The sequence below is a fragment of the Callospermophilus lateralis genome, chromosome X, assembly GCF_048772815.1.
Source record: "Callospermophilus lateralis isolate mCalLat2 chromosome X, mCalLat2.hap1, whole genome shotgun sequence".
Lineage (NCBI taxonomy): Eukaryota > Metazoa > Chordata > Mammalia > Rodentia > Sciuridae > Callospermophilus > Callospermophilus lateralis.
The window spans coordinates 86,298,367-86,325,175 of record NC_135325.1 but is presented as its reverse complement, the minus strand read 5'-3'; the positions used below and the strand labels follow the sequence as shown (position 1 = coordinate 86,325,175).

Below are 26,809 nucleotides of genomic sequence, written 5' to 3'. Positions count from 1 at the left end.
TGCATGCATAGGAAAAAACTATGTGTGTGTGTGTGTGTAAAATTTATTTCAGTACTAGGCATGGTTTTAGGTACCCTTGGGGAGTGGGGGTGGGGAGGTTAGATCATTATCTGTGGAGAGGTAGGGAACTACTATATTCCAAGATGGTAAATCCACACCAATTCATCCAATACTTCAAGAAATAACATCACCAGCAATTGAAGCCATCAATGCTTCATCTCAGCTTCTTCCAGAGCAAACATTTGAGATTGAAGTGGGCAAGGGAATCATAATCCCTTCAGTCCCTCAAATTGTAGAAAGAGAAGCTAGTTGTAATGTTGATATTCAACAAAAGGAAAAATATAATAAATAAAAGCAGGCCCAAGCTTCAAAAATCAAAGCTTCCACCAAGCTCCAGAATCATAGTGCTTCACAAAGGAAAAGAGCACCCTTAATTGATGATACACAAGGAAATGAACTTAAAATTCTGGAATGCATAATGCATTCTTAAATTTTGCACACTTACCTTCTCAAAACAGTTTTACTTAAAAGGGCTGAAATTAAATGCCAAACATCTGTCACCACTGATGAATAGAGGGAAATTACCACATTTGGCAAAATTGGTTCAAAATGAATAAATCATAAAACACTCCTCCTATAAGCAAATACCTAATTTGGGTCCCCAGAATAAGAACCAGAGATCCAGCAGTGTAATTCAGGTTCACTACACAAAATTAGACTCTAGTTCTCAGTAAGCTCTGAATATCTTAAAAAGTCTTACAGTTGAATAAAGCTGTTGCCTTGATTTCTCTTGGCTTAAAACAAGGTAGCAAAAATAGTTAGGAAATAAAGAAACAGGAGCTATCACTGGACACAAGACATCTAAATCAAACCATCAGCAGAGAATCATGACAGAAGATAAAGACCCCAAAAAATCACACACATAGACACTTTATTAGTTTCTTCTACAAGAGACAATTAACATCAAACTTTTAACAGAAATGTCAGGTCACTGGAGAGGCCAAACAGATTCCAGGAAGAAAGATGAAAATTAAATACTTAAATTAAAAGGCACTAGTATACCACCTAAAACCCACAACCACAGTGGAAGTAGGCTAAGGAAGGTCAAGCTACAGCAAAATATCTAATGTGAATGTTAGCAATTACACAGCAGGAAGCAAGTCTGTGTTCTAGAAGACTATGATACAATGATTGTTTGGGCCCAAGAGGATATCTGGCCAGGAAAAGGTCAAAATGGCTGAAGTTGTAAAGCCATAGAAAGGAATAGGTACAAAGGGAATACAAGCTACATGGTCAAGCAGATGACAATGAATCAGGCTTCTTCCTCCCAAGAAACATTTGCTGCACTGTGCTACCCCCTACCCCCTCAGGATCCCACCCAACAGTTTTTTCAGGCTGAGTTGCCTGCTCCTGCCTTAACAGAAGGCTTGCTCAGGAGAATAGGTTTGGGGGCTGCTGAGGGCTCTTATTCTTGATTTAGCATAGATCTTGGAGAAACTTGTCACACATGGGCTGCTTTGTGGCTAGTTGTTCTGACAAAGAAAAATCCCCAAAGTATTCACATGCAAAGTCTGAGCTTCCCCAACCATCTAAACAGCCTTATTCAACAACCTCAGAAGTCTGAGATCTTGAAGCAGCTGAACTCTAGTTAAAGCTGCAAGGTTCACAAAATCATTAAGGAAGCCAGAATGAGACAATGCAGTTAAGAAATCCCAGCAGTTAATCTCAATCTGTCTTCCCCCAATTTACAATAAACCCTCATTTACATGATATGGGATGTAGAAAGCTATACTGGAGCAAGCTGGGTCTTCTGCTGAATTTGTCATCAAATACTAAGGGAAACAAAGGGTAGGGTTGATTTTATTTTTTAAAAAGCCTCAAGTTATTCTATTATAAAGGAACATGACTGAATAGGTAGGAAACAGATTCCCCATTATGAGTTCTCCTGATGGCTTCTGCAAGGATCATAGAGATGTCAATCACCTAGAAAGGCAAGAAAGGCACCAGGTTAGCAGACACGGACAGAGCTGATTGGCCAGTTTGAAGCCTCCACTGTTGAGTAATCTAGTGAGCACCCCTCCTCATAAGCCCATACTCAGCTACTATTCAGAACGATATTTTTACTATACCCATTTAGGAAACAGTCAAATGTTAGTAATGGAGGAAAAACTCTCACTGGGGCTCAAAATGAGGGTGGGATGCCATTTTAAAATTCAAAATGGTGAACTACAGACCAGTGCCAGTCTGAATTTAATCCTAATCCCTAAAAAGATGTACAAAAATGAGTACAAGTTTGAAAAAATTTGACAGTAATTTGATAGAACAATTTTATTTCTTTTACATCTAGTAGTAAAACATGTGGTCTTGCAAAAACAAAACACAATAGTTAAGAGTAAGATAAACAGGGTTTGTGTAAAGCATGAACTTGTACACTTTCATGTGCATTAAAACCACTGGGAGTGCTGAGTGTGGCAGTCCATGCCTGTAATCCCCAGCAACTCTGGTGGCTGAGGCAGGATGATCACAAATTTGAGGTCAGCCTTAGCAAGACCCTGTGTCAAAATAAAAAATAAAAGGGCTGAAGATGTTGCTCAGTGGTTAAGTGCCCGTGGTTTAATCTCCAGTACCAAATATAAAAAAATCACTGGGAGTGCCAGGTACAGTGGCACACACCTATAATCCCAGAAACTCAGTAGGCTGAGGTAGGAGGATCACAAGTTCCAGGCTAACTTCAGCAACTCAGTGACACCTTGTTTCAAAAATAAAAGGGCCAAGGGCTTACATAGTTCACTGGGAGTATACCTGGGTTCAATCCACAGTACTAAAAAAAAAGAAAAAAAATCACTGGAATAGCCTGTTAAAATGTAGAATCCTAGGCTCTATTCTCTAGGTTCTGAGGTCTAGCAATTTGAATTTTTAAACAGGTGTTTTTTTTATCACAGATCCTGATAACGAACAAACTTCAAGATCAAAGGAGATCTTCCGAATCCAGAGACCTAATTTAACATATATAACTACCCCTAAACACTCGGATGAAATCTTGTTTTGCAAGAATCTTATTCTCACCTGTATTTTAGAGCAATGCTTCATCTTGTCCTCCTGAGGTATGGTATTGGTGACCACTACTGCTTCAAAACATGCATTATTGATTCGAGAAATGGCTGGGCCAGAAAAGATTCCATGAGTCAAGATAGCATAAACTCTGGTCGCTCCAGCTGAGAGAAGTCTAGTGGAAAAAAGAGACTTGAGTTGGATTAATCTTATTCACTATTATAGAATCTGAGTTAGGGAGAAAAGGTGTATTAGTCTACCATAGCAAAACTTCATAGACTGGGTGGCTTAAGCAGAAATGTAATTCTTATAGTTCTAGAGGCTGGCAAATGCAAGATCAAGGTACAGATAGGGTAGGTTTCATTCTAAAATCTCTTCTCTTGTAAGAGGCTGCCACCCTGCTGTGTGTTCACAGGATCTCTTCTGAGCGCATGCACAGAGTGCCAGAAAGCTTTCCAGTGTTCTCTTCTTGTAAGAACACTAATTCCATCATGAGGGCTCTGCACTTGAGACCTCAGCTAAACCTGAAATACCACCCAAAAGTAATCTTTAAATACCATCACATTTGGGGTTATGGTTTAACATGTGAATTTTAGGAGGACACAATTCTGTCCATATCAAGAAGACAAATCTGCACTAAGTCACTTCTTGGTTGGACTTAATAAATCACTCAAGGGTAATCCCCTGTGCTCCTTTTCTTTTCTAGCTAGCCAAAATGGAAATATTTCCCAGCAAAATCTTGGAAGCCACATGTTAAAAGAAATAGTCACAAGTTTGAAAGAGTCTGGGTCCCAGAAAATGAGTCCAATCAGGAATACTTGCATTGGAGCGTGCCACAGATGAGAAAGAAACTACCATATTAAGCCACTGACATTTCAGGGAGTTGATCTGTTACACAAATGAGTATCTTATAAATACAAGGATAAAGTGGGTTTTATAAATGTAAACTCAAGGAGCCAAGCTAGGAATCTTTTTCATACCTATTATGTGCCAGGTACAGACACTTAGGAATTTAAAAAAGCATTCTAAGAAATAAAATAGCCAGGCACAGTGGCACACACCTGTAATCCCTGCTACTTGGGAGGCTGAGGCAGGAGGTTTGCAAGTTCAAAGCCAACCTTAGCAACTTAGGGAGGCCTTAAACAACTTTGTGAGACCCTGTCTCAAATAAAACATAAAAAGGGCTGAGGATGTGGCTCAGTGGTAAAGTATCCCTGGGTTCAATCCCTAGTACTAAATAAAAAACAATGCTGTTCATAGTGGTTTGGATTGTAAACAGTGGAAAGCCACTTATGATTCTGCAGGAGAGAAGCGATGGACCCTGGCCATAGTTTTAGAAAGATTATCAAGTGCAGAGGTAATGTATAAGACGGACAGGGGAAGTGAGAAATTAGTGACTGGCAGCCGGGTACAGTAGTGTACACCTGTAATTCCAGTGACTCAGGAGACTGAGGAAGGAGGATCAAGTTCAAAGCCAGCCTTGACAACTAAGCAAGACCTCGCCTTAAAAAAACAAAAAACAAACCACAACAACCAAAAAAAACCCCCAAAACCCACCATAAAAAGGGCTAGGGATGTAGCTCAGTATTAATGCACCCTTGGGTTCAATCCCTAGCACCAAAAGTAGAGTACTCAGGGAAATGAAAAGCACATTGGAAACAAATAGCTATAATGGCTGTACAACATTGTGACTGTAATTAATGCTACTGAATTGTACACTTAAAAACAAATGAAACTGTGTACTGTTATACAGACAATGCTACAACTAAGAAAATTTGGAAAAAAAGAGTACTCAATTTTTATTATAATTCAAGCCTAGGCTTATGAAAACCTTCCAAAGCGACTTATCTTTTTCGATTCAATTACAAAAAGTATTGGCAGGCTGAAGGCATTCAGATGTCAGTTATTAGCTTTTTATTTTATTTTTTACTTTTTTACATTTTTGGTACTGGGGATTAAAAACCCAGGGATGCCTTTCCACTGAGCTACATCCCCATCCCTTTTTATTTTTTGGTTTGAGATAGGGTCTCACTAAGTGGCCAAGGCTGGCTTTGAATTCACAATTCTCCTGCCTCAGCCTTCTGAGTTGCTGGGATTACAGAAGTACACCACCATGCCCAGCTTAGCTTTTTTACTTTTAACCACCAGCTTCCCAACTCTGTACTCACTTGTCAGCGGCATGACAAATTGTGCCACATGTGTCAGCCATGTCATCCACAAGGATAGCAACTCGATCCTTCACATCTCCCACTAGCACCATGCGGTCCACTTCATTGGCCTTCTTCCGTTCTTTGTGAATCAAGGCAAAGTCCACGTTCAACCGGTCTGCAATGGAGGTCACTCTGCAAAACAGGAGATATTCAATGTTAAACACAAGTGTATAAGATTTCTAAGACAAAAAAAAAAAGAAGAAAAAGAAATAGACTAAAGAATGAGCTGGAAGGGCTGGAGGTGTGGCTCAGTGGTAGGGCACTTGTCTAGACCAAGAGAAACCCTGGATTCAATCCCCATCACCACACATACAAAAAGAGAATAGGCTGATTTTCTAGGGGAAAGTAATCACTGAAACCAAACAGTTTCTAGGGCTAAAAGTAAACAACTATCCTTGATGACCTCTCAACACAAACTGGGTTGTATGGACTAATGCCTTTATCCCAATGGCAATTTAGGAATGTTACTCACACTTTGGTAACCATTCATTCTGGGTAAGGGAGAGACCTGGGAAGTAGTATAATGCTAAGGCACACTTAGTTAATGGATTTGTAACAAAGGGATGAGAGAAGACTTTATTAACCAATGCAGGGGTGCACAGATTGTCCCCATTTCCATTATAGAACACCAGTGCCTGTGGATGTGAGATGTGAACCTGAAGCTGGCAGGAAAGGAGCAGTGCCCAGCCTGTTCCAATGCCTGTGCCCTCGTGGCCCCCTTTGTGATGGTGGCAAAACATCCACCAATTGTCAGTGTCAACTGTACCTGGACACCAAGCTTGGGAACTTCTTTTATGAATGCTAGAAAGAAAGTTATACCAATTAACCATACAAACTGGGCGTTTCACTATACAGACTAAACTATCTCTAAATAAAAATACAATTGTTACTTTTTTCCTTATTACAATATAACACAAACCACAGCAGAAAGTGGGGTATTAGATAAGTCTGACTGGTGACCATATAGTTCATAAGTCACTCAAGTATAAAGCCATTTGGTGTAGATAATATTGGACTGCCCTGGTGACATGTACATTCATGCTCCACTGTCATCTTTTCATACACAAAGCAAAGGCCTGTGCTTTGGGTTATTTTATTTTTAAGTGTAGCACTGATTAACCTATAATATATCCTATTTCCTTGTGACTATGGTTACATATCTAGATTTCTACTGGAAAAGGGGGAACCTGTGACCGTATAGTAAGATTTGAAGCATAACTCTAGGCAACATTTGTACCTTGACCTAAACAAGCCACACTCTGAGCTGTCCATTACTACTGCTTAGGCACATAACATTGGTGGTAACCAATTTACTCGGAATGATTGATTTTCTGAAGCAAATGCATAATCAATTACGTTAAGTGTCCCAAACCATCTATACTCATTGGCCAACATATTTATTAATCAACAAAGGAAAAAAAAAGTTAGAAAATGTATCCTACATCTCTCATCCCTGAGAGGAGAACTCCTGTGCAGATAACAATTGCACAGTACATAGGGAGTAGACCCTATCTACTCCCTAAACCCTGTCAAAGCAAAAGGGCTAGCCCCGTGGAAAACATTCCATCATTACAAGGTGATTATGATGAAAATAATCACCAAGAGCAACAAATTATCTGCTTAAGGCAGTTTCTTGTACCCAACTTTGACAAGAAAATCCTGCTTAACTCTTTAAAATGTGATTATTTTCTAAGTCCCTTGGCAAGATGTGACCATAGTGCCTATGACAACTGCCAGTTGGGGGATTTTAATACACTCTCTCCAGTATAGCAGAGGGTAATTAATGACTGAATGGAGCTTATCAAGTCACACACCAGATGGATAACAGAACTTAAGTTCTCAGCTTATCAGTTCCACTGAAGTAACAAAATAAAGAAGCTGCTGAAAAATAGTCACTGAAGATTTTTAACCAGGGATTGAACCCAGAGGTGCTTAACCACTGAGAAACATCTGTAGCACTTTTTTACTTCTTTTATTTTGAGACAGAGTCTCACTATATTTAGGGCCTAACTAAGTTGTTGAGGCTGGTCTCAAATCTGAGATTCTCCTGCCTAGGCCACCTGAGCTGCTGGGATTAAAGGTGTGTACCACCATGCCTGGTGTCACTAAAGATCTGAATGGCTTTTTAAAAGTTCTGAATTAGCTTTTCCTAATCATCTGTGTTTTGGAGCTCTTCCTTCTATTTCCCCATCAAGAAGAACATGTGCCATACTTCTGAATGCATTATTATAAGTAATCCACTAAGAAAAGCAAGAGCTCTTAGTCTGCACCATGTGAGCTGTAAAGCACCATAAATGGAAATCCCTGGCAATGAGTTTAAAATTCTAAAGTCCTGGCTTTAAATAAAAATGTCATACTTTATTTTCCTCCCTGCTTAATATTTTAATCCCAAGGATCAAAACGGTCTAACCAACAGCATTATTAGAAGGGTGTAAAAGCTCACTTATCCACTAATATGGAGTTCAATAGCAGCTGTCAATCAACAGAAAACTAAATTTCCTACCCTTTCAGATAGGTGTTTTGCAGTGTTGTTAGCCATGCAGTGCCAAGTTACTAATGCTATAGTCAAGTCCGCAATATCGTAACTATTTATTCTCCTTTTCTGACTTGTCTTCTAAGTAGTAATTTGGGTCAATAAAAGGATAGTAAAACTATATCTAACATTAGATATTACTTAAAACTGCCATTTAGATTTTCCCAGTACATGGGGAAGAATACTAATTTCAACCATACCTCTTGGCTCCACCAGCATCAGGTGACACAATAGTGCAGTTCCTCCACTCAGAGATATTCTCCCTAATCCACTTCAGGACAGCTGGCTCTGCATACAAATTGTCCACTGGGATATCAAAAAAGCCCTGGAGAAAGAAGGCAGGTCAGTTTTGCTTCGTTTTCCTTCTCTTCCATTTGCAAATGGATAACACAAAGAAAATAATAACTTGCATAGAGAGAATGCCTTACTGCAACACTCAAACATATAGAAAAGGCATTCTCAATATGGTAGATTGTAAAAATTGCCTCCTCAAATCTTGGCTGAGAGAGTCCCACCAAGATCAGCCAATCCAACCCTCAACCAACCCACAACTGAATGCAAGAACTGCAAATGAACCCTTGTGAAGAACAGCCAAGTTTAGCCAAGACCATAAGAACTGTTCAGCCATGGTGTGCACTCATTAGTTTAATATGTACTACTTAATGGCACTCAGCAAACTACTTAGAGAAGTTGTGGGAACTATAATAAATGATCCTACAGGATAACTAGAAATCAGAAGATGTATGTTGATTCTAGTTGATAAAAATTAGTTGTATTTCTCAATTAAGTTGTTCCTTTTCTGTAACATGGGTACCTATGAATCTCAACTGGTTGCCATGGGATAATGACAATGATTTGGAAGTCTCTTTAAATAGTATAAAATAAATATAGTAATCTACTACTTCCTTCATTCTGAGTTTCTATGAAAAGTTAGGTTCCAACATCTGTGGCTCTAAATTGAAGAATGAATCCTCAGGGAGAATAACAACAGCTTCCATTTATTGAGCACCAGTCATGGGCCAGGCATTATATTATGAAATTAATATTTTATAATAATGAAAAAGTATGTTCAGAAGTAAACTGCCCAAGGTACAGAGCTAGTGATTATAAGTGCCAGTATTCAAAGTAGGTCTGCTCCTAAAGCATAGGCTATACCTATAATATCAGACTGCCTCCCTGTCTATCCACTCCAAATGGCGAAGATGGAAAAGATGATATGCTTACAATGAATGCATTTAAAATGTTTTCAGCATCTAGTTTACTTGAGCTATACTTGGGCAGTTTTTGGCTCTCTGCAGTGTTGAGCATTATCAATCCACTCCTTCTACCTAGAAAGGCAAGATAATTATCCCTGATAATTATTTTCCACTGATACCTGAATTTGAGAAGCATGTAGATCCATGGTGATAATATGATCTGCACCAGCTACAGACAGCATATTTGCAACAAGCTTAGCTGAGATTGGTGCCCGGCTCTAAAAGGAGGGGAAGAAAGAAAAAGAAAAACCAAAAAAGCCAATTTGAAATACAATTCATTTCAAGAAACATTTATTTATTGTGTATCTACTTTGTTTAAGTCACTGTGCTACCAGGAATTTGCTACCATTGACTTTGAGTGTATCATAGTCAAGAACATGTGCTAAGTGAAACATCACTTCCCAACTGAGGATATACATTTCAGTAAAGAAAATATCTTCCTTGCTTCCAGGATTATCATTTCACTGGTTATACATATTTTCAGCCTGTTCAAAAGCTTCTACTATTCAATTTTCAAACTCAGCAAACTCAAAACATCTTTTAAAAAACAACTTTACTAAAATCTTTTTAAATACTAGGGCTGGGGTTGTGGCTCAGCAGTGGAGTGTTTGCCTAGTATTTGTGAGGCTCTGGATTCAATCCTCAGCACCACATAAAAATAAATAAAATAAAGGTATTGTGTCCAACTACAACTAAAAATAAATATTTTTTTTAAATCTTCTTACATACATACCCATGCCTGTGTAAACCTAAAATATTAAAGTTCAAAGATATATAACAGAATGGAAATTGTTTCCTTTGTAAATTACATCATCACTTTATTCATCTGCGGATCAGTTTTCCAGCAACCTCAACTCCATTAAGTAAAAGGTATACCTGCTACACCCTAAAGCACCTGCCCTTTACTCTACACTCTGCTGTAATAAAAATATCTGGCCTTTCTCCCAAGCTCTGTGTATTAAAGCTGGGCATTAATTACAACATCCTTGCAAAATTTTATGTGTATACCTCATCCTCTAATAATATCAAATAAGAGAGCTATATGAGACCAAGTATTCATATAAATAGGCTTCATATTTTATGAAGATGTAACAACCAAGACCCTGACTATATGACAGTCAAGAGAAATCTACTATAATTTTTTTTTAAACAGGCTCTCACTATGTTGTCCAGGCTGCCCTTGAACTCCTGGGCTCAAAGGGTCTTCCTGCTTCAGCTTCCTGAGTAGCTGGGACACAAATACACACCATATATAGTTTAAAAATTATTCCACTCCAGCTGGGTACAGTGGCGCACACCTGTAATCCCAGGGACCTGGGAGGCTGAGACAGGGGGATCACAAGTTCCAGGGCAACCTCAGCAATGTAGAGAGGACCTAAGCAACCTACTGAGATCCTGTCTCAAAATTAAAAAAAAAAAAAATTAAAAATCTGGGCTGGGGATGTGGCTCACTGGTAAAGTGCCCTTAGATTAAAGTCCAAGTATGTATGTATTTGTGTGTGTGTGTGTGTGTATTCTATTCCACATGATTGGTAATTAGTCTGATTAATAGAATTAAAAATACCAGCAAGCTAATGGAAAAGTTACATATGCATAATTTGAATGAAATACAGAATACAAATGTGTTGGTTTACACAAAACCACTATATACCTATTGTGAAGACAGGGCAATACCTAAGGAAATGTGAATAAAATACCTCAGAAATATATATATATGATAGTTAAGGAATTTTTTTTTAACTTTAGACTATACTCCTGCTTCCCCTGCTTTAAAAAAATGACTCTGGGTTGGGGGTGTGGCTTAGTAGTAGCACGTGTACCTCGCATGTACAAAGGCTCTGGTTCTATCCGTAGCACCACACACACAAATAGATTCTGTTCATACCTTATCCTTCTTATCCTGCCGGGCATAAGGGAAACATGGGATGACTGCAGTAACCCGGCTGGCTGAAGCAATCTTGCAGGCATTAATCATGATCAAAAGCTCCATTAGATTGTCGTTGATTTCACCACAACCACTTTGAACGATGTAGACATCTTCTCCACGTACACTTTCACCAATTTCCACACTAAATTAGAGAAAGATAGGCAAGATAAAACAATAGATTTTTAGTTGGGCATGGTGGTGCATGCCCATAATCTCAGTGACTTGGGAGGCTGAAGATGATGGTAAGTTCAAGGCTAGCCTCAGCAACTTAAGGAGAGCCTGTCTCAAAATGAAAAATAAAAAGGGCTGAGGATGTAGCTTAGTGGGAGAGTGACCCTGGGTTCTATCACCAGTACCCCTCCCCAAGACTTTAAAGCACGATACTGTATTTGGATAGATAGTAAGGTCTTAAAAAAAACACTAGCTAACTTTAAAGTATTCACAAATAATTGGAAAAGTAATTTCAGGAGGTAGTCATGCAATGTAAAGACAGATTTGACATAGAACCCGTGACTGTTATATAATCCATACAAAATGAAAGTAGAAATATCATAAGGGATGAATCACCACTGTTCTTTCTATAATGATGCTTTCTAGTGAAGACAGTACTGCCTCTACCATATTAGCAATTTGCTCAATAAATATTAAATGCTCATATGCTGGTCACTGTACTAGGAGCTAGGGATACAAAGATGAATAAAGCAGATGTGGTCCTTGATCTCATTCTGTAACAACTGTACTTTTGTCCAATCAGTAAGTCTTATTTAATAACAATGCCATAGGAAGTAAGTCTAATAGTGGAGTACAACTATATTTTATCATAACAAAAATTTCAATACCCATACTTGGGTCCCTGCCAAGAAAAAAAAATTATGATTTCAAAGAAAAAAATCTGGAGCTAGGGGTGTAGCTCAATGTTAGAACACTTGGCTAGCACATGCAAAGCCCTGGGTTCCATACCCAGTGACACACACACCACCTCAATCAATCCTCAAGGTATGGTAGGGATATGTGTATATGTATAAAGAAGGGATAGATCAGAATTGTTAAAAACCTCTACTGAACAATAGAACTTCAGTTCACTTCAGGTGTGGTGGCACACGCCTTTAATTCCAGACAGCTCAGGAGGCTGAGGCAGTAAGATCACAAGTTCAAAGCTAGCCTCAGCAAAAGTGAATGCTAAAGCAACTCAGTGAGACCCTGTCTCTAAAAAGACAAAATAGAGCTGGGGATGTGGCTCAGTGGTCGCATGCTCCTGAGTTCAATACTGTTCAAATTAAAAGGCAATGTAGTTATTATTAAATACAACATGCATACTTTTATATTTTTATGCCACTCTCACCACTATCTTTTGTGTGGTTTCAGAAACTGCCCACTATTATTATTCCCATCAGGATGATGTTTATCTCATGTTTACTCCCCAAATAAAACTTTAAAGGGCATCCCGAAAGAAACCTCTATCAAAATAAACAGAGGTGCTGGGTACAGGGGTGAACGCCTGTAATCCCAGCTACTGTGGAGGCTGAGGCAGAAGTTTGCAAGTTCAAGACCAGCCCGGACATCTGAGAGAGACCCTGTCTCAAAAAAACAAACAAAAAAAACCAAGTTTGGGAAAACTGGGTAAAGGGTATATTTTTATCTGTTTTTTTCTTAGAGGTGAATGTAAGTCTACAATTACCTCAAAATTCAATTATTTTGCAGTGCTAGGGATTGAACCCAGGGCTTCATGTGTGCTAGGCAAGTGCTCTAGGACTGAGCTACACCACCTCCCCTTCTCAAAATTCATTTTTTTAAAAAAAGTGATTGTACAATGTGCATAGTTGAGTAAACCATTACTGCAGCCCTCAATGAAAACTGAGGTCACAGAAGTGTAAAAAAACAAACACACTTCTGTGGTTAGTCAAAAGAACCAGGTCCAGTTGTATTATTTTCTGAAAAGCTATAATACTGTGAGAAAACCTGGTGAAATCCAATTTAATCAGTTAATTTGAGAAATAACTCATCTCAAAGTATTTTCTTCCAAGCTTATCAGGGATCAGTCACATTCTCTTCCTTTATATTCCATGAAGACACCCTTTACTACTTCACAGACTACACTTCTTTCCACTATCTGAATGCTCTTCTCAAAACCACTTCACTAATTTTTCAGGTCTCCAATCAAAATAGCCTACTTGACCTTCTTGTCAAGTATGATATCAATAGAAACAGTAAGATTTTAAATAGTGACTGGAACTGAGTAGAGTGAAACACACCTGTAATTGCCACAATGTGGGAGACAGAGGCTGGAGGATGCAAATTCAAAACCACCCTTGGTGACTTAGAACCTGTCTCAAAACGGGCTGGGGAATAATGTAGCTCAGTAGTAGAGTGTCCCTGGTTCAATCCCCAGTACCAGAAAAAAAAAAAAAAAACATTAAATGTGACTTAACTCAGTGGTAGAACACTTCCCTAGCATGTGTGAGGCACTGGGTTGGTTGATAGCACCGCATATAAACAAATAAAATAAAAGTCCATCAACGACTAATAATAAAATTATCAATCAATTGCAATATATACACCTTATTTGCATGCCAATTCAAACTAAAACAAAAGAACATTTTTATGAGAAAAAAAATTGAACACTGGCTACTTATTTGACAGTAAGGAATTACTATCAATTTCTTTAGGCATGATAATACTATTTTGTTTACTGAAATATATATGGATGACAATATCTATTTGCTTCAAAAATTCAATCATGAGAGCGTGGTGAGGGAAGACTAATAGGAGGAAGCAAAATTAGCCATAGCCGGGCGCAGTGGTGCATGCCTATAATCTCAGTGGCTTGGGAAGCTGAGGCAGGAGATTCATGAGTTCAAAGCCAGCCTCAGCATCGATGAGATGCTAAGCAACTCAGTGAGACCCTAAAATACAAAATAGGGCTGGGGATGTGGCTCAGTGGTTGAGTGCCACTGAGCTCAATCCCCAGTACTAAAAAAAAAAAAAAAGAACAGCCATAAATTGATAACTATTGAAATGGGTGAAGGATGTGCATAGGGTCATTATACCATTTTCTCTTCTTTATGTTTGAAATGTTCCATAATAAAGTTAAGAAAATAACTGGGGAGGATTACTTTATTTATCATTCTAGTTATTCCCTTCAGAATACTCATCACAATTTGTTACATCTTATTATTTGTGGATCTGTTTATCATCTGTCTCCTCCACTAGAATGCAAATTCCATGAAGGTAAGTAACTACTTACCAGTGTCATCAGCCAGTCAGTGCCAGTAGGACATGAAGAATGAATGAAAAGGATGGGAGAGGAGGGGAGGAGTAGGGAGGATAGGAAGGGCAGCAGAATAGAATAGACAATATAATTGATGTATGTACATTCCATGTATGTATTATATGTCAAAATACATTCTGCTGTCATGTATGACTAAAAAAAAATAAAAATGAATCGTATGGTTAAAAAAAAAAAAAACGAATGAACAAACACCCCTCAGGATTAGGCTGCCTCTTATTCACTTTTGAATAAAAGTGAAGTGAATGCCTCCATTTACTTTTTTTTTTTAATGACTGGCTTTTAAAAAAACTTTATTTATTTATTTATTTTTACGTGGGTGCTGAGGATCGAACCCAGGGCCTTGCACGTGCGAGTCGAGCGCTCTACCGCTGAGCCATAACCCCAGCCCCCCTCCATTTACTTTTGAGTTGCTGGGATTACAGGCATATACCACCGTGGCATATGGGATCATGTTTCCTTAAAAGGTTTTGACAAATCCCCCCATGCCCTTCTTCAGATACTCATATTTATATAATTTTGGGGTAGAATTACAACCTGATGGTACCACCAGGATGATATAGTAACAAAGAATTTGATGACGGGTCCTTAACTAGTGATATTAAGACAAACAACAATAGTAATTTTGTGGACCTCCATGTGGCTGACTTGACATAGTAGTGTATTTTTTTTAAACTTATGGATACTTAATTTGATTCATAACTATTGAAATGGGTGAAGGATATGCGTAGGGTCATTATACCATTTTCTCTTCTTTATGTTTGAAACTTGTATATGAATCTTGTGTGACTTTCGGAAATTAAAAAAAAAAAGGATACATATGCTCTATCACCAAGATCAACCTTTAAACCAAATATTTTGGCAACATCAACTATGCCAATACCAAAACTGCTTTCTGAAAACATTCTTCAAAATCCAAATAGATCATAAAAAATAAAAAATGGGGGTTGGAGATGTAGCTCAGAGGTAAAGTACCCCTGTGTTCAATCCCCAGGACTAAAAAAATAAGTAAAAATAAAACAAAAAGAACTCAAGTGGATATGACTAAATAACACCTCCTGGAGATGAGAATGTTCTGTATATTTCTCACTGTGGCAGGTCCAAGTAAGAGGCAGTATTCATGTAAGGGACTTCTCAGATCTTCTTTACTACTAACACATCCCTTTGAGAGCTCTCCAGGCTAAAAGTGGCATTTCTGTTTTATGGTACACAACTGTGGTTTTAACCAAGTGTAACAGGGGTTAACTTGATGTTTTGACTCTTTCACTTATGGCCTTGAAACTTACATATTTTTTTCTTTTTCCCAATCTTCTTTTCCCTAAACTTCTCCCTGATATTCTTTTCCCCTAAACTTCTTCATCCTCATCTCTCCTTCCTAAACTCATTTTCTCTGAATCACCTCTTAAAAAAAAACAAAAAACAAAAAGCCCTGTTCCTGCTGATGGGCAGAATCACAGCCTCTGGGCCAGGAGTTTCCTGTGTTTCTCCTTTGTTAGCAAAGCAATAAACCTTCTTTTTCCTTTTTCTCAAAACCATGCCCTTGTTATTGGATTGGCATGGGGACAAGGACTGAGCTTTCGGCAACACAAGTACTTTCAATAATTGAGGGACTTCAAAGCTCAGAAAATACTAAACCTGCTCATTCCTCTTCTACCCCTAACCTCCTTGACAAAGATCCCCATTTTCCTGGGACAGAATGACAGTTGGGCACAATGATTCCCAAAGTCAATTTTGTCCTTTATATCTGGTATCAGAGATCTATGGTTCTTTTTTTTTTTTTTTTTTGGTGGGGCTGGGGATTGAACCCAGGGCTTTATGCATGTGAGGCAAGCACTCTACCAACTATGCTATATCCCCAGCGCCCCCCCCTGCCCCGCTTCTTAACTATTTCTGTAGGCTTTTAAAGCTTTATTATTGTCAAGTAAGAGCAGAAAAGAACATTCTCAGACCATGGTGGCTTATCTTGCTATACAAATGCCTCAACTAAACTGGGCATGGTGGCACACACCTATAATACCAGTGACTGGGGAAACTAAGGCAGGAGGATCACAAGTTCAAGGTCAGCCTCAACAACTCAGCAAGATCCAGTCTCAAAATTAAAAAAAATAAAAAGGACTAGGGATGTAGCTCAGTGGTTATGTGCCCCTGGATACAATCCATAGTTTGTTTGTTTTTTAAAAAGATTCTACCCATGAAATTCCTAGGATTTTGTACCTATAAGTTTCTAGAGTTTTATAAAAATAAAACTATATAATCCACTGCATATACCTTTATCCCTAGCTGCCAGGAAGCCAAAACATATAGTTAAAGTAACATTAAACTTCAATAATCATTCTATACCAAGTTCTTTTTTTAAAAATTTTTTTAGTTGTTGATGGACCTTTATTTTATTTATTTATGTGGTGCTGAGAATCAAACCCAGTGCCTCACAAAGCTAGGCAAGTGCTCTATCACTGAGCTACAACTCCAGCCCTGATACCATGCCAAGTTCTTGACACCATTACTATAGCCCTTTGTTCTATAAGGTTTCTGATATCTAAAAAAAACTGCACTTTTGACTATGATGAAAAACACTTCAAATCCTTTCTTGAAAGCAGGTGGGATATTTAGTTATAAAATTATCACTGCCAATTTAAACACCAGAGCATCTGTTAAACATATAACTTTGATAAATAATCTTAGTATGGTTATTTAATAATTACATATTCTAACATCACATTAAAGGCTTGAAAAACTTAAAATTCACTTATCAGCTCACCATCCAACAATCACAAGAACCATTTTTTTTATAATTATATCACTTAACAAGCAACCCACAGTTCAGCCATTTCCCAAAGCCAAACTTAAAACTAAAAACTTACCCACAGCAAAAGATGTTTGTTAGAGCAAGGCACAAATTTAGCAACTTGAAAAAGTATTTAATTATGTAAAAATTAAGGTACTGACAGTAGGGCCTGGATATGTAGTTCAGTGGTAAGGTGTTCCTAGGCTCAATCCCTCACACCAGAAATACAAACTAAAAATCTCAACACTAAGCTTTGCATGGTGGTGCACACCTGCAATCCTAGTGACTTGAGGCTGAGGCAAGAGGATGGAAAGTTGGGGGCCAGCCTTGGAAATTCAGTGAGATCCTCAGCAACTTAATGGGACACTGTCTCAAAATACAAAAAAAAAAAAAAAAGAGCTGAGGGTGTAGTGTAGTGGTATAGCATCCCTGGTTTCAATCCTAAGTAACCCTCCAAATCAACATTTTTCTTTCTTTGTATGTACTACTGGGCATTGAACCCAGGAGTACTCTACCACTGAACTACACCCCCAGCCCTTTTTTATTTTTATTTTGAGACTGGGTCTCATTAAATTGCTAAGACTTGCCTTGAACTTGTGATTCTCCTGCCTCTATCTCCCAAATTGCTGGGATTATAGGTGTGGGCCACCACACTGGCTCAACACTGTTCTGATGGTTTCTTCTAAATCTCATCAAGTAAATTGTGACAATAAATAAATAGCAGTTGTGCCTAAAACTTATTTGGTTCTAATAAAATCTACTAGGTGGTAAGATCTAGTTCAGTAAGCAAGAGGGTAAAACTCCTTATACTTTCCCTCTAGTTAACAGGCAAAAACTTCAAAAGGCCTTGGGCCAATCATTCTCCCAGTGGTTTTCAAGGAGGCCAGAAGACTATGTCTAGCTAACAAGTGAGAAAACTACCTTTTCCCCTCCTTTCATTTAGTATCTGGTATAAGTGCTTCCAACTGGCATTGAATGTGAAACAGCACAAAAAGGAAATATAGTGAGTCTTAGAAGTAGATACTATTAAGAAAATCTCAAGAATTTGGAATATGGAGGTGTTGACATGTACAAAATACATGGGAATACAAGTCTTAGGCAAACATAGTTAAAACCTTCCCCTTGCTGGTCATGGTGACACACGCCTAAAACCCCAGTAGCTGGAGAGGCTGAGGAAGAGGATGGCAGGTTCAAAGCCAGCCTCAATAACTCAGTGAGACCATATCTCAAAATTAAAAATAAAAAGGGCTGGGGATGTTGCTCAGTGGTTAAGCACCCTTGGGTTTAATACCCAGTAACAAAGAAAGAAAATAGTTCCTCATAGCATGCAGGTGCTTTATTATAGAAATTAACACTTATTTGTGGTACTGGGGGTTGAACCCAGGAGTGCTTTTACCACTGGATTACACATCCAGTACTCTTCATTTAAGTCAGAGTTTGGCTAAATTGCTGAGATTTTTACTAAATTGCCAAGGCTGTCCTTGAATTTGTGATCCTCTTGCCTCAATCTCCCAAATCACTGGGATTACAGGCATGAGCCAATAAACCCAACAGAAACTAGCACTTCTTAAGCATTTAGCTATACATTCAATATTAATGTTGTTATTATTGCTGATGAGACTGCAAATAGAAAAGTTTGGCTCAACTTTTCTGGGGGACAATTTGACAATAGGTATCCAAAGCCTGAAAATTGGCACATACCCTTTAAATTAGTAATTCTCCTCTTGGGATTTATTCTAAGTTAATAATATGAAAATTTAAAGGAATAATCCATTCATAATGACACTAAATAAAGAAAGCTTTAAACAATGACTTCAATTTTTGAAAATGTAGCTGGGTATTGTGGCACACGCCTATAATCCCAGCAACTTGAGGCTGAGGCAGGAGGATCACAACTTCAAGGCCAGCAACAAGACCCTCGGCAATGAGACCTTGTCTTGAAATAAAAATAAAAAGGGCCAGGATATGGCTCAGTAGTTGGTGGTCATAAATCAAGATATTTATCTCGGGTAGTGGAATTGTGAAGGATATATTCTTTTTTGCCTGCTATATATCCTACATTTTGCACAATACCATTGCCACTCCTCCTTGCCAACATTTATTGTTGCATTTATTGTTTTATTATATGTTGAACAATGTCCTAAGAACTTTACTCCTATCTCATTTAATCCTCACAGTAACTACAGGTGGACAATGTTTTATAGAAGAGATTACCAAGACAAAGAAAGATTCAATTCAGGTTCTCTAATTCTAGCACCTTAATTTTTAACCCGTTTATGTTTATGTGTGGGTATATACACATGCACTCATAAACTATAAATATATGTATGTTTCCTATGTAAATGTATGTTTCCTATGTAAATGTATGTTTCCTATGTAAATGTATGTTTCCTGTGTAAATGTATGTTTCCTAAATAACTAAGGATTATCCTGATTTGGGAAGAAAAATACTCTGCTCACAAAGACAAAGATTCTAGCTGAGCCTGGTGGCATGTGTCTGTACTTCTAATGGCTTGGGAGGCTGAGGCAGGAGGATTGCAAGTTCAAAGCCACCCTCAGCAACTTAGTGAGACCCTGTCTCAAAATAAAAATTAAAAAAGAACCTGGAGACGTGGCTCAGTGCTTGAGCACCCCTGGGTTCTATCCTAGGTACCAAAAAGGTAGAGCAGAGATTTTGCCAAATTCTAGAAAATGGCAAAATTATTTTATTTGAGCACAGGCTCTGCATCTGATGACCCACAGCAGTGAACTGACCTATCCAATACCTATAGATTCCAAGATTCATTGGGCAGAAGATACAATTTCTGCAGCTTAGAAAAAAGAAAGATTGTGGAAGGGATCTCCAAAGTAAACATCTTTATGTTCAGGGCCAATTTCAGAATATCTACAGAACCACACGCTAATGATTAAGCCAGAAAGAAGGAAAGTAACCAATCAGCAATTATCTATATTAGGCTTAATCTAAATCAGTCAGGAGGAAGCTAAATTGTCCCCCCCCCACCACACCAATACAGCCTCCTGTTCTGCCGTGGTACATTATGCAGAGGGCAGAAGAGATTAACACAAGGAAAAAATAGCCTTCATATTTTTCCAGAAAGCACAGGAAATGGATTTAATAACTAGAGGGCCCAAAGAAAACCTCCAAATGAATAACATTCTTGTCCCCTAGCTATGCTGCTACTCTGAGTCTGGTCGGGTTTTGTCTTCTTTAGTAAGGCCCCTGAGCCATAATGGTGTGTTGAAAGCCACAGATAGCAGCTTGCAAACCTCTTTTGACTAAGGTATTGCCTGGTTACAGATGGAAGTGTTTGCGCTATCATTTGCATTACAATCAGCAGCACACTAATCCAGGAAGAAGCTATCCATTACAGATGAATAGTTTTATATTAACTGGGTCTAAAAAAGATAGGGAGAATTACAGTTGGAAAGCACTTTCAAGAAAAAAGCCAAAATCCAGGCATGATGGTGCACACCTGTAATTCCAGTAACTCTCAGCAATTTGTAAGGCTGAGGCCGGAGGATCACAAGTTGGAGGCCAACCTCAGCAATTTGGTGAGATCCTGACTTAAAAAAAAAAAGAATTGGGGATGTAGCTCAGTGATAAAAAGCTCCCCTGTGTTCAATCCCCAGTACAAAAAAAAAAAAAAAAAAAAAAAAGGAAAAGTGTTCAATGTAATCTTATTTAACTGATCATTAGATGAAAACTTCACCCTTAACACATGTATCAATAATGCTGTGGGCAGTGCTATGATTTGACTGATGGGATCACAACTGATGGGTAACCTATCAAAGCCAGAATATTCTACATTTAGCTGGCAGCGGCACTGAAAGAAGCAGGTAATTAAGTTATCCCCAAAATAGTACAATGGTACATGTGAAAGTTGGAAGTGGGGGAAAGGAACAAGACAATGAAAGAAAGTCAAATGTTAATGCACTGTTAGATCCAGAGGTTCCACTGCATTACCTGTCTTTAATTATTTAACACTCAAGTATAAATTTTACCCTAAATTTTCCCACATAGCGATAAGAAATGGGTGATTCCAGGATAGACAATTACTGAAAAATATGCTAATGTACCAGTAGCTGCATTGGGTAAAGGGTCAAAGATCCAATTCAGAACTAAGGTTCCCTAAGACTTTCGGGATGACTCAAGACGAGATGCCAACGATCAAGGGTGCAGAATTAATGTCATCACTTTATTCGATCAACTAGATTTAACTTAAGGATGGTTCCGATTAGTTGGGAGATTAATGATTTTAAAGATGTGAAAGTCAATGCTTGTCAATCTAAGGGAATTCGGTAGTAATAATTTTCGCGCCCTCGGTACATAATGCCAATTTCCTCAACACCAAACCAGACTGACACCATTTCAAATTAAAGTGCTGCTTCTTAGACTCTAAAAGACAGACCAGGGGGGCTCCGAACGCGGTACATTATCCAACGTACACCAGACCAAGAGCTGAAGCGAATCCAGTCCAGCCCCGGTGGCTCAACACTGAAGCGACAAAGCCACGTGTCCCCACAGCCGAGGCTAAGCGTCCATCCCCTCCCTTCGCTCTAGGCAGCCACTATCACTGCACTGGGTCTTCCATCCCTGCCTTCAAACCCAGCAGCTTCGCCTCACGATCCATCTTAACTCCACCCCACCACACGGTGAGAATGAACGTGACCCTCCCGCGCAAGAGGTAAAATAACGGAAACAGCACCCTCGCCAAAGCAGCCCCTTTTCCCCCTTCCCCCAGTTCCCCGGAACTCACGCAGAAGCCCCATCCCCCACAGCTCCTGCCTGCTAAACAGGTGAGGTCTGTTGGGGTCCCAACTTCGCCCTTACCAGGTCTCCTGGTTGCTGAATTTCTTAGTCACCACCTTGCCTAGCTCCAGGCCCAGGCGGTCAGCAATTTTCTGGGATAAATCCTGATGAGAGCTGCCGCTGAAGATTTTGATATTCGGCATCTTGAACAATTATCCTAGGCGCTCGTCGCTCAGCGATCACTGCTACTGCGGAGACCAGAACCGAAGTCTGCCCAAATACTTAATACTGACCGCTTTGCGCTGCTACTCCGCCATCTTACATTCCCGCCCGGCGCGCGGCTCTAAATTACCCAGAGCTGGGGAGGCGGGATCAGCGGGGGAAGTCCACACCCACTCGTTTCCGATTGGCTGAGCGGGATCGAGGGGCGGAGACCTCGCTGCAGCTTCACCTCTCTTCTATTCTCTCGAGTATTGGCTGGAGGGCAAAAACCGGGGTGAGGCTAATAGCCCCACCCCTTGGTAGCTTTGCGGTGGGGGGAGAGCTGGCTAGAGAGCGTGGAGACATCTGACTGGGGGTGAAAGGATATGGGTGGAGGTATACCGGTGACGCGTAGAACCAGATCTTTCCCGCAAACAGAGATCACGCATGCTTTCTTCTTCAGCTAAAGACATTTACGTCTGGCTCTAGTTTATAGTTTCCTTTAAGAAAATATTTTAATAGGATGTGTAGGTTTCTGAACTCGATTTTTATCTCTTTATGAGGGTGGGACTGGATTAAAGCACTTTTATATCACAGAGACACCCCAAACACAAGCGGTCCGAAGGGCTTGTTTACCCTTTGTAATTGTGAAGTGTCATCTTTGCATGGAAGATAAGTCCCATGGGGAAAGTGACCAAAAGCATGGCACTTGAGTCATACAGACAATCCAAGAGGAAGAGGCATTTCATTTCTAACTTGGAACCAACTATATTTAAAGAACTGAAGGAGCGTGGATTTCCCAAAATATACGAAAGTAAAAGTCTGATTTTATCTAACCCTTGGAATGGAAAGGAAAATTAGTGGCTGGGCGTGGTGGCACACGCCTGGAATCCCAACGGCTTGGGAGGCTGAGATAGGAGGATCAAAGCCAAGCGCTAAGCAATTCAGTGAGACCCTGTCTCTAAACAAATTACATAAAAGGGCTGGGGATATGGTTCAGGGGTGGAGTGCCCCTGAGTTCAATCCCCAGTACCAAAAAAAAAAAAAATAGTATTATATGAGACTGAAGATAAAGAAGCCCAAAGGAGGCTGAGAATGTAACTTAGTGTCAGAAAATTTGCCTAGCATGCTTGAGGCCCTGAGTTCCATCCCCAGTACAGCATGAAAATAGGAAGAAAGCCCTACAGAGGGAAGGGTCTTACATTATTACCTTCTTATCTGGCATGGTGGCACATGCCTGCAATCCCAGCTACTTTGGAGGCTGAGACGGGGATTTCAAATTCCAGGGCAGCCTGGGAAATTTAGCAAAACCCTGTCTCAAAAAGGGCTGAGGGATATAGCTTAGTGGTAGAATGCCACTGGTTCAATTCACAGTACTGACAAAAAAAAAAAAAAAAAAAAACCTTGAAGGAATCAGAAAACATGGTTTTCCGTCATGTCCACCTCATATGACCTTCAATGGCATCATGTTCAGTTTGTGTTGCCAATGGATATTTAACCCTATTTTTATAGTGATACTTGCTAATTGTACCAAGGTGAGCTTTTCTTCTTTTTGTTTCTCTCTCTCTCTCTCTCTCTCTCTCTCTCTCTCTCTCTCTCAGTACTGGGAATTAATTGAATCCAAGGATGCTCTTCTAATGAGCTACAACCCCAGAACTTCTTTAAAAAAATATTTTTTAGTCATTGATAGATCTTTATTTAATTAATTTATTTATTTGTAGGGTTGAGATTCAAACCCATTGCCTCACACATTCTGGACAAGCACTCTACCACTGAGCTACAACTCCAGCCCCTCCCCAGAATTTTTAATTCATTATTTTGAAACAGGATCTTCCTCCATTGTCCAGGACTGAGCTACAACTCCAGCCCCTCCCCAGAATTTTTAATTCATTATTTTGAAACAGGATCTTCCTCCACTGTCCAGGCTTGCCTGGAACTTGCCATCCTTCTGCCTTAACCTCCTGAGCAGCTGGGATCACAGCCGTGTTTCAGCCTTTATTATGTATTTATTTTGGAACCAGGGATTGAACCCAGGAATGCTTAACCACCAAGCCACATCCCCAGCCCTTTTTTATTTATTTTGAGACAGGGTCTCACTAAGTTACTTAGAGCCTCACTAAGTGGCTGAGGCTGTCTTTGAACTTGCAATCCTCCTGTCTCAGCCTTCTGAGTTGTTGGGATTACAACTCTACACTACCATGCTTGGCTTCAGCCTTTATTATCATATCACATTTTCATTAAGCACATTCTTCTGTCCATAAATTAGGAAAAGTAAGAGAAAATTCTCATGCAATTTTAGAATCAAAAGTGAAGTTGTGGTGCTGCAGTTGTAGCTCAGTGGTAGAGTGTTTGCATAGTGTGTATGAGGCACTGGATTCAATCTTCAGCACCACATAAAAATAAATAAAATATTGTGCCCATCTACAACTAAAAAAAAATTAAAGTGATTTTGTAAGCCAGGTGTTATAGTTTGGATGTTAGGTGTCCCCCCAAAGGTCATGTGTGAAACAGTGCAAGAAGGCTCAGAGGAGAAGTGATTGGGTTATAAAGTCTTAAACCAATCAGTGATTTAATCCCCTGATAGGGATTAACTGAGTGGTAACTGAAGTGGTGGGGTGTGGCTGAAGGAGGTGGGAATTGGAGCATTGCTTTGGGTATGTATTTGTATCTGGCTAGTAGACTGTCTGATTCCTGATCACCACATAAGCCACTTCCTTCTGCCACACTCTTATGCCATGTTGTTCTGCCTTACCTGGAGCCCTGAGGAATGGAGCCAGCTGTCTATGGATTGAGACCTCAGAAACCATGGGCTCTCAAATAAACTCTTCCTCCTCTACAGTTGTGCTGATCAGGCCATTTAGTCAGAGCAGCAAAAAAGCTGACTAAAGCACAAGGCATGGTGGTGCATGGCTATAATCCCAGCACCTCAAGAGGCTGAGGCAGGAGGATCACAAGTTCAAAGCCAGCCTCAGCAATTTAGCAAGGCCCTAGGCAACTTATTGAGATCCAGTTTCAATTTTTTAAAAAAAGGTCTTGGGATGTAGCTCAGTAGTAAAGCACCTCTGGGTTCAATCCACAGTACCAAGTACCTTAGTGAGATCCTATCTCAAAATAAAAATAAAAATAAAAATAAATAAGAAGGGCTGGACATTCAGCTCAGTGGTAGAGAACCCCTGGGTTCAATCTCCAATAGCACAAACACACAAAAAAGCAATAATCATGGAAATAAAGAAAATATCAGCCAGGCGTGGTGGTTCATACCTGTAATCCCAGTGACGCAGGAGGGTGGCAGCTTCAAAGCCAGCCTTAGCCATTTAGTAAGGCTCAAAAAATCTTAGTCAGACCCTGTCTCAAAAAAAAATGGCTGGCTATGTGGCGCACCCCTGGGTTCAATCCCCAGTACAAGAGAGAGAGAGAGAGAGAGAGAGAGAGAGAGAGAGATAGAGAGAGAAAGGAAAGTAAGGTCAGTGAGATAAGAGTGATTGGGAAGAAGGGGTGGGTTATGTAGGACCTTGTAGGCTATTGTAGGCTATTTTAGGAACTTTGCTTTTACTGAGTAAGGGTTTTCAGTAAGGAATGACATGACCTGATCTCCCTTTTAAAAGGTTCATCCCAGCTTCTGAGAATAAATGCAGGAGGCAAGATAGGAACCAGAGGGACCAATTAGGAGTAGGAGTTGGTTTCCTAGTAGAAGAGATGATACATTTATATGAATAATTTTAAGGTGCAGTACAATTTAACATGGTACCATCAAAAAACCTGCATTTGGATAAAGGGTAGGTGAGCTGCTGTAGCAATGAGCCTCTAAAATACAGCTGATCAAGTAAGACATATTATTTCTCTCTTGCATAATAGGCTGCTCAGCTAGGCCAATGGGACAATTCTGTTGTATGCTAGGTCATGGGCGCATCCACTTTCCAGATCACGGGAAGAAGGAAAGTGAAAGGTTAGTGCAAGGGATTTCCCTTTTAAGCAAGTGAGATGATATTTGTCTATCTCACTTTCTCTCACATCCCTTTGACAAGAGCTTATTCACATGACTGAAAGAAAGATTAGGAAATGTTTTATTGGATGGCCCTGTTCCTAGGAAGGTGAGTGGATTTTGTAGAGGCAGCTAGAAGTCTCTCACAAGGCTCAAAATATTATGCAGGTCCAGGGCTAAAAGAAGTCACCTCTGACTAGGCGTGATGGCACAAACCTCTAAACCCATGGACTCAGAAGGCTAAGGCAGGAGGCTCTTGCAAATTCAAAGCCAGCCCGGGGAATTTAGGGAGACCCAATCTCAAAATAAAAAGGCTGGAGATTGAAGCTCAGTGGTAGAGTGCCCCAGGGTCCATTCCCCAGTACTGCAAATAAAATAAAATAAAATAGAAAAGGAAAAGAAAGTATGACTGAGTTATATGTATATTGTGGTGGGTTCTATGAGTTTAATATAATTCAGAAGACATGAGTTAAGCTCCTTTATATCACGGCCTCTTGAGAGTGGTCATACAGAGAATGAACAATCCACAATCCTTTCTAGCAGGCAGGAGATACAGAACTAAGGTTGATATAGGGGCATGAGAAATGCAATCAAATAGGGAGGATCTGGAAATGGTCTTTCAGGAAAGAGGCTCCATAAGACAAGGATCACAACCTGAAACAGAGCAGAGAGAAGAGCTTTAACAAAGGCCAGAGCAGGTGAATGCACGTGTGGGGTGAGATGAGGTGAAGGGGGGTGTGTTGACAGATCAGGTGAGAAGGGTAACTAGCACACAACTATAATCCCAACTACTTTGGAGGCTGAGGCAGGAGCATTGCAAGTTTGAGG

General features: G+C 39.6%; 1 protein-coding gene across 1 annotated transcript; it reads right to left on the bottom strand.

Annotated features, from left to right (window-relative positions):
- Window positions 1-22,131, bottom strand: Prps1 (phosphoribosyl pyrophosphate synthetase 1). The gene is made up of 7 exons (XM_077106751.1): window positions 21,880-22,131; window positions 10,936-11,119; window positions 9,170-9,268; window positions 7,995-8,119; window positions 5,220-5,393; window positions 3,067-3,226; window positions 1-1,983 (listed from the first exon to the last, which is right to left on the bottom strand). The coding sequence occupies exons 1-7, from the start codon at window positions 21,999-22,001 to the stop codon at window positions 1,891-1,893; spliced, it is 957 nt and encodes a 318-aa protein (XP_076962866.1). The 5' UTR covers window positions 22,002-22,131; the 3' UTR covers window positions 1-1,890.
- Between the last annotated feature and the right edge of the window lie 4,678 nt (window positions 22,132-26,809).